At 34.6% G+C, this 9,187-nt stretch overlaps 1 protein-coding gene across 3 annotated transcripts in view; it reads right to left on the bottom strand.

Annotated features, from left to right (window-relative positions):
* Positions 1 to 1,123: 1,123 nt before the first annotated feature.
* LOC131064295 (protein POLLEN DEFECTIVE IN GUIDANCE 1) overlaps positions 1,124 to 9,187 on the bottom strand; it is a 31,338-nt gene continuing 23,274 nt past the window's right edge. Inside the window, exons 3-10 of one of the 3 annotated variants that reach the window (XM_057998398.2) lie at positions 4,841 to 4,929; positions 4,524 to 4,597; positions 4,235 to 4,385; positions 3,929 to 4,096; positions 2,476 to 2,573; positions 2,137 to 2,259; positions 1,849 to 1,917; positions 1,124 to 1,625 (exon numbers count right to left, since the gene is read on the bottom strand). In XM_057998398.2, coding sequence (XP_057854381.1) covers positions 1,419 to 1,625; positions 1,849 to 1,917; positions 2,137 to 2,259; positions 2,476 to 2,573; positions 3,929 to 4,096; positions 4,235 to 4,385; positions 4,524 to 4,597; positions 4,841 to 4,929 — 979 coding nt within the window. In that variant the 3' untranslated portion in view covers positions 1,124 to 1,418. The remainder of the gene's footprint in view (positions 1,626 to 1,848; positions 1,918 to 2,136; positions 2,260 to 2,475; positions 2,574 to 3,928; positions 4,097 to 4,234; positions 4,386 to 4,523; positions 4,598 to 4,840; positions 4,930 to 9,187) is intronic. The other 2 variants (XM_057998399.2, XM_057998400.2) reach the window with 2 other exon arrangements.

Genomic DNA, 9,187 nt, shown 5'->3' with positions numbered 1-9,187 from the left:
TTTTTGTAATCCCGACTCCTATGAGGGTAGAACATTATTAAAGGCATTTTCATCAACACATTCCAAACTTTCTAGAAGTCCAACACTTTGTACTAGATGTTAAAGATATTAGTTAGCCATAGATGTCAAAGATATTAGTTAGCAAGAAATATAAGAAGAATATGCGAAAAAACATATTGATATATGTGTATAATTAAAAAAGAACCTTTTGCCTTGCCAAAGGTAGAATTTGGGTTGTTTACAAACTTTGTATGATAGTTTCATTATGATTAGATTAGGTAGAAGTTTATTTTCTAATTGTTTAGATGTTGGGTGGTAACTCGTCCATATTACATCTAATCTAAGGAGATTGAAAAAATTCAGTAGTGTAAATAATATTATGTATATTTTGAATTAAGTTTAAAACTATTTAAATTTTTTCTATAATAATAAGTTATTATAGTTGTGAGCTGAAATTGTGTAGCCTATACACAATAGACATAATCACACATATGTGTTTACCTCCTTCATATATTTTCCTTTAAATTTTCCATTACTAACACAATTTATAAAATGAAAAATTGACAGTCATAAAAGCACCAACTCAAAAAAAAAAAAAATTAAAGAATAACTGCTAAACAAAATAAGCTAGACGGCCACATGAAACCTTACTCTAAATCATTAAAAAGCAAACTTCCATAAACAGATTGTTTTTCAATTTAACGTGACAAGGAGTTAGATCATAGAATGAGATAGTAGACCTTATTAACCATTTGGCAGTATGTGAGGCGTGTGGCTGTTGGATGTAATTATCATTATTACAAAATTATGTAGAGTCTGCCATCTTTTATAGCTCAAAAGCATCCTACTAAGGGGAGTTAGTTGAATTAGCTATTGCATACTAATTTAAAAAGGTATGAATCAGTATGTGCCTTGATTAAATGTAGCAACCCCCTATTTTTGTCTCGTGCCAATAACGCATCCCACATACAAATAATGTGGTTCAATACATAAGGCTTCATTTCTTACAGAACACTGGCCCTTTGCACTTAAAGCAGTTGACAAAATCTATTGTTTTCACCAACTATATTTTAAAGGTTTATTCATACTGCTCCTAAAACATAATTACAGAAAAATAGCTAAATACTCACAATCCTCACAATCTGGATGTATCTTTCTTGTTCTCAAGCTTGCTTAAATATCCCATCATATTGATTTCTGAATAACTAGAAAAACATGAATAGGAATCGAGTCCCACAGTCCACATAGAAAGTAAATAGGAATATAGCAATACTGCCCATTTACTATTTGTGGGTTTGGGATCAGCAAACATGCAATGGTGGCTCCAGTTAACTTAGTTTTTATTCAAAATTCCATCATTAGCAATCATCTCATATTAATGCAAACCAGAATAAAAACTATTGATATAAAATATATAACTAATCAGCATGTAAGTGTCTTTGTTTTCGAAGACACCTACGAATATACCATCTAGCATGAGTCTGCAAGCCAAGACCGACTACAACTTTCAAACTTGCCAACATTAAATATGTCACTGTAAATAGCAGAACAATCCAAAACCATCTCCACCAAACTGGGCCAAAGGGAAGACGTGAAGCATAAATTGGTGTCAAGGCTCTAATAACCTGCAAAGTACAATTTAAAGCACAAATCAGAAGTGTTCCAAGAGAAAGAAAAAAATAAACCGATTCTTTCAATACAATATACTTATTATTCTTCTTTAGATTCTTTAGATTCTTTTTGTTTAACCAGCCCATTCTGAAACTGGGGTAGCATAATAATTCACATTATTAATAAATGAATTTTCCAAAAAGGAACGAGTCTGCTACATGAAGCCATATAACATACCACGCATGCTGGTGCAAGAGGAACAAAGGTCAATGCCTTATGAGCTTCATGTGATTGATTGTTTAAAGTCTGCATCCAATATGTGGAAGAGAATATTAGTCCACTGAGAACGAGAATAAAGAAACAGAAGTCAATATAGCAGAAAGACAACTAGATGGATAAATCTGTTATGATCGTCCTATCTTTTGTCCCATAATGTCCCTTCATGGATTCATTATTTTAAATGGCAACTGTTTCCATATCAATCACACGAACATCTACATGACTTGATATGTTTCAAGGTAATACCTGTTTACAAAGAGCTTCAAGAAATTCTGAATAAGCATCCGGTTTTATCTCATTAAACTTTACAAGAAATGCATGCTTGATAACATCCACGAGAACTTCACAGCTCCATATCATGCATGAGTTCTGTATCCATGACAACGCAATTAGCAATTAAAATGATTACAGAAAATAAAACTATAAGAAAAATTAAAACTATAACTTCTCCATAGTTGTGAAAAATAAAACTATAACTTCTCCATACTGGAATTTAAAACATTAAAAAATTAAGCTCTTTGTTTGGGACTCAAGATTCAATTGCAACAACAGAATACACCATCAATGGTTGCCCAGCAATCCTACCATCACGAAACTCCACAACCATGGACTTTCTGCTTCCAAAATATTTTGAGCCAATACAAATATGACATAAGCCATGATATGGAATCTCTCCACAGTATCTGCAGAAGAAAAAACAAGGGCAACAACAAAAGAATGATCTCTGTATATTTTGGTCATAAAAATCTCGCATACGAATCACACAATAAATATAAAACAAGAGCCAGCTGACTAGATGTGTAGCCATTATTCCTCACAATTCATAGAAAAGCAGCCAAAGAGAGGGTATAAGTAATTATGCTTCCAAAATATTTTAAGCAAATACAAATATAATACAAGCCATGATATGGAATCTCTCCACAGTATCTGCAGAAAACAAGGACAACTAAAAAAGAATGATCTCTGTATATTATATCTCTGTATATTTTGGTCATAAGAATCTTGCCCATGAATCACACAATCAATATAAAACAAGAGCCAGCTGACTAGATGTGTAGCCATTATTCCTCACAGTTCATAGAAAGTGCCCAAAGAGACTAAAAAAATTTATGCCTCAACAAGCTCTCATGATATTAGATAGGATATAAGTATATAACATAGACTTAAGTACGTATTTAAACTGAAATGTAAGCAACAAAATAAGCACAGAATCATCTATTCCCTCTATTTCCAAGAGAATATTATATTTGAACCTGTGAGCACCCTCTTTGTTTTAGATCTGCATTTCTCGGTTTTACAAGATGCAAGTTGCAAGATTCAACCTCATGACGCCAGCTCACACCAATTAAAGAAAAAAACATTATGATTTGCAATCTAATATTTCAATATTATTTGTTATTTGAGCATATTCATTCATCCCAAACAACCTGTTCTCTTTTGTAAGAAATTTTTTTACCCCATCATAACACCCTACAGTTTTCAGGTAATTAAGTCTTCTCTGCTAGTAAGGACTAAAATGTTATCAAAATAAAAAATGATTTACAGAATCATCTATTTTCTATCTTTTGAAAATAATACCATGTTTTTAGATCTGGATATCCTGTTGGTTTTAACTTTTATATCTTTCATTTTTTAATCCATCTTCTAAACATCATGATCCCAAGTGATACAGCCAAGTGATGCAGATAGATCTTGGAATCTACTTTTACAAAAGCAAACCATCCTAAATTAAAGTATCGAACACAGGAGTTTCTAACAGGACTTATTGCCAAACACAGCATATGCATTCCATTTCACTGGCAAACGATTGGTTTGTAGCTTTACCAAAGCAATTTCTCTCATTTGGATGGAAAAAAAGCACAACCAAAATATCTAAAAGGTTCAAACTGACTCTTCATTGTTAATAAACCTATTTCATAGTCACAGTGCTTTAAAAAATATTGTGTGTAACTCAATGTATGTATTTGTATTATACAGGGTAAATATATAAAGAATGGAATTTGCCCCCTCAAAAGTAAAAAAGTGCAAGACAACTCACCGTAATAGGCCATCTTGTGCAAATTCTCTGTGCTCACCCGCTTGAAAACATTGCTCTTAATCTCAGCAAAGTTATTGGATACAAGTAGTGCCATCAAGGCATTGTTATGGGCTATTATTGCAGCTGATAGAGTAATTGCTTGAGCTAAAATAATGAAAGAATGCACAAGTAAAAGCAGTTAAGGGCATTACTATATACAATTGACAATGAAAATGTACACCTCACTGGTAACTGAAATGAGATTATAAATGAGCATTTCATGTCACTGCACACATTAGAACACAAAATTGCTCTTGGAAAGGATATTGAAGGCAACAACAGCAATAGCTTCATCCAAAATAAAGCGCATAATTTCCATTGCCATATGCTCCTTTGAACTACTTGCAACTCCTGCTGCTGAATTGAAAAGTACTTGAAGTACATCCCCTCCAAATGATTGGCACAGTTTATCAAATATCTGTTTTCAATGGCATATGGTTTACTTAGAACACCACAAACCAGGAAGGCTATAGAAAATTAAGACTAGCCTTAATTGAGTTTCAAATCCTTGGAAAAAAATTGTACGTGCTGCATAAAGCTTATAATCTTACCCCACCTCTAAGACATTGTACACCACATAAAGTTTTATTGTGCCCTGTCCTCGAATAAAATGGTAAATTAGGCTAATATCTGTGATTTTACAAAAAGAAAAAGTTAAGTGAAACATAAATATTACAAGAACTACCATTTGCAACAGCTAAAACACAATCCACTACCAAAGCTGCAAAATATCTACTAAAGAAATTAATGGCTGATAGAAATTGACTGTTCTTTCCTCATCCTGATGATGTATCACTGAGTGTGATCTGAAACATTGATGCAAAAAAAACTTACGGAGTGGAATCCAAAAGCATTAGAAATCATGAAACTTACCTGTAACTTGTAAAAGTGTCACTCCCCAAATTAACACCACAAAGCACCCAAAGTCTGAAAGGTCATCAGCCAATGGTATCTGGAACTGCCTGCCCATTTCATTGTCAGTTCATTTGGTAACGTTATAGATGATTAACCATTACAAGCATGTTTGGTACCCACAATTTTAAGGCAAAAAGAACCACTTGCTTTGCTTATTTTAAAATCCAATAGTCCATATTTGAAACATTTAAGGTTTTTATTCCTTAGTGGAAAGGGGACAAAGTAGCTTATCATCCAAAAATCCTTCTTCAAAAGCATACTGATAGTCATATGTGTATTTCTGAGCTGAAAAATGGCACAGACTCAGCAAGTCCAATATGCCAAACTGACTCGGACTCAACAAAAAATCAGCTACTCCAAATAAGATAATTGACTTACAATATGCTTTTTATACTTTCATTTTGTGTTGTGCAGATCCTTGACCATAGTATAAATTGTTACTGCATTTTTATTTAATTTCTTTTTGCTACATGCAAATATGATGTACAAATAGCTATACCTATCCCTTGTATGGTGTACGAGATCAGTAGAACCAGTTTGAGTTGTGTAAATGCTCAGTTAACAATATTTCTCATTTTCTAATTTTCACTCTATCCTTCTTTGTAATGATAGAGATGTGTACAGGTTCTACATGTTCTTGATCTACAATCAGCTTGTGTAGTGTTTTCGTAAATAGTTTATCATATAGAATTTGTGCAAACAAGATTGATTTCCTCTAACAAACTCCAATGATAATTCTCCAGCGAGGGGCTGTGTGTACTACAGCAATTTTGATAAAGCAGGCCAGTACAAGACGAGAATGCATGCCAGTCCCGGATGAATTTTGGCAAAATTAAAATGCTTGTATATGACTTGTAAGATTAATAATGTAGTTGTATGATGTATCCCCCAGTTTTAGTTGATGGCAAGATGCCTATTACAATTCACCTGAATATTAAACTCTACTAGAACCCCTAAGTATCCATAAAATCCTTTCTAACCTGTATAGTTATCAGTTACCACAGTAACTCATAAAATATTAAAATGTTCTCATTCCATTTTGGTGTCTCGTTTATGTTTCAATCAACCATAAACATTCTCATAAAACAAAAATTACAGACTCTATCACAATGTTCTATTATTTCCACAAAAAAATTATTTTCACCAAACACAGAGCTAATAATGATCCAGAAAAAAATTCAATCCCTCAAAAACAAAGAAGAATTAGAGAGATTTTTATACAGTAACAGACAACTAGATACAGCATGGTGGTGGCCGCATTGCTGGCATGTGTTGATGTGTTTTTTATGCACATGCGAACACAGAATAAAATATCTTAAGTATCTTATCCTCTCTTGAACAAAATCTCCTCAAATGCTGAAGATTTCACCTAAGGATCATTCGAAAGGACTCCAAGGTTCTTATATCTCTACGTGTGGATAAGCTTTGTTGGTGTGATGTGATTTTGCTGGAATCACAAGGGGACTTACATTTGATGGCCTGAGTGTTTAATCTGCTGGAACTTGAATCCTATCTACTGGCTGGAAGATAAAGAAACATCAAAAGATACAAGGCTCAAAAAGTCTACTCGATGACCTAGAATGTGAGAAGATGGATGAATGACTAGTTAGAGTCCTACTGGGTTGGGTCTCACCATTAGGCTGAACAATTAACACCAACTCAGTGCGATCTTCTAAGGGATGCTTCGAATATGTTGAAATCGTACACCATCAGACACTGATCACCATTCAAGATAATGCATGAACAATAGACATGTAAAGACTCGAGATTAAGCTCATTCTATGCCAGTTGACCACGCAGAGTGCACTTACAGTCAGCAAAAGGCTAGTGATTTGGACTAGGCGGATTCCACGCAAGTGCATTAAATAACTTCCTTCATTCAATCTAATTATTTACCATCTACGAAGAAGATTCAACAAGACACCATGCATATTGCAAAGAAACAACACACTTCACCATATCTTCAATGAAAATGGAGTCTTTTTACAGCCAAGGCAACAATTTCTTGCCTTCTCTTCCTAATCTACTCTATTGCTATTCTATTCACTATTCTAGCTACTAACTCTTAGCTGCTAACTATTAACTAATCTCTAACTATTAACCCACTATTAACCTTTACAAATGAAGAGCTAGAGCCTTATATAGGGAGCTCTTTACAATTTAATGGCTCTGATTGATTTACAATCAATGGCTAGGATTACAAGATAGAAATCCTAATTAGGGTTTGTTATAACAAACTCCTTTAGCCAATGATAAAATTGCATTTCATAAGAATGGACCAATAGATGCCAGGGGTAGTGTTGACGTGTATTTTGTACACTATCAAACACAGAATAAAATACCCAAGGGTACCTTATCCTCTCTTGAATAAAGCCTCTGAATGCTGAAGATGTCGCGAAAAGGTTCAATCGGGATGACTTCAAGGTTCTTGTATGTAGGGTCTCTACGTGTGGATAAGCTCTCTGTGGTATGATGTGATTTGTTGGAATCACAAGGGGACTTACACTTGATGACTGAACTTCTGATTTGCTTTGAATATTGCTGGAACACAGGCTCTTACTAGCTTTGATTTGAAAAAAGGAAAAAAGACGAGGGCGAGGAGAGGATCTAATTCTAATACTAAGAATGTAGGAGCAATGAATGATCTTTGATGAAATTCTAACTAAGTCTTGTTTTGACATCACAGGACCATCTCCACAAGGTTAGTGCGATCTTCGAAGGAAAGCTTTATGATGTTCAAATCATCACTGCAAGCATAGACACCATCAAGTTGATGCATATCAATGAAGAAGCGACAACTGAAGTTAAGCTCACGCTGAATGATTCCAATTGACTACGCAAGGCAAGTCTGCAATCAACAAACTGCTAGTAGTATGGATATACGAATTCCACCATCAATCAAGCACATTTCTTCCACTCATCTAATAACATGAAATCAAATATGAGAAGTATAAAGACCATGCAAATTGTCGAATCGACCCATAAATTTCACCATTTCTTCAATGAAGTTACAAGACTCTTACAACAACATCTTGGCAACAATCTTTGCCTTCTCTCTCTACTCTACTCTAATTGTTATTCTATCAGCTAGCTAATCACCTTCTAACTACTCTCTATCTGTCTTCTATTAACTGCTTCTATATCTAATACCTTTACAAAATGAAGAGTCGGGGCTTATATAGTGCCCACAATACAATTCGATGGCTAAGATCAATTTGAGATCAACGGCCAAGATTTTACAATGAAAACCCTAATTAGGGTTTGTTACAACCATTACATAACATTTAATGCTCGACCAATGAAATAATTGTATTGCTTGGACACATGTCCTCTCTGGAAAATTCCACCAATGGATAGCCGGGGTAGGTACATCGAAGTTTGTGCCACCTTCCATGAGTTAGGTACATTGAATCTGGACATTGTTGAGGTGGACCAATCCGACTGGAGGAGTGATGACTAGGATGCCACCTCGTCTGACACTTGTAGCTTGGTAGATATTCAATTTGATGTTGTTGAGAAGCTATTTTTAATTAACTCTTCTGAAATTATCTGCTTCTTCAATGAACCCTTGTTCTAACTCCTTTTGTCCTTGATTTGCAGGATGATTGATGTACCTCGCCTTGGAATGTTGGATTGGAAGAGGTCGCCCTTGTTGATGTTTGATCGAAGAAAGCCATCCTTGTCGATGCTAGACTGGAGGAGGTCGCCCTTATCCTTGCTTGATCTTCTTGGAGGAGACCGTCCTTGATTTGGCTTGATTTTCCTTGAGGAGAGCCTTCCGACTTGTAGATCCTCCGGGCTTTGGAGTCGCCATCTTGATACCTACACAACATTTCAAAATTAGTAATATATCTTGAAATCTAAAAATTAAACTTTAAAAGGAAGATTCAAGATTTTAATTAGGAAACTTCATTATAAATCTTGAGTTATCATTTCCTAATTAACCATGCAATACTTAGACTTTTCTAAAAAATGTCTAAAAAAAATCAAACCTTGAATAAGGGTGTCAAGATGATTTTGCCATACCTCCTCTTGAGAATTAACTCTAAGAAATGATGTAAAAATAGATGAATTTTGCTAGGCAAAGTGTAGATCAAAGCTCTCCCTTGGATAAAATGCACCTCCTTTAGCTTGGAAAAGAACTCCACCTTCCTCTTCAAAAAATCTAGAAATTCGTCTTCAAATACCTTCAAAACATCTGGAATTTATCCTCCAATCTAGCAAGAAATTCACCTCTCCAATAGCCTTCAAGATGAATTTCGCCCTCCTTAGTCTTCACACTTAGTAGAAATTCGCTCCACTCCA

This window comes from Cryptomeria japonica, chromosome 2 (assembly GCF_030272615.1).
Source record: "Cryptomeria japonica chromosome 2, Sugi_1.0, whole genome shotgun sequence".
In the NCBI taxonomy this organism is placed as follows: Eukaryota; Viridiplantae; Streptophyta; class Pinopsida; order Cupressales; family Cupressaceae; genus Cryptomeria; species Cryptomeria japonica.
Note: the sequence above shows the minus strand (reverse complement) of the source record. Positions and strands in the feature narration are given on the sequence as shown.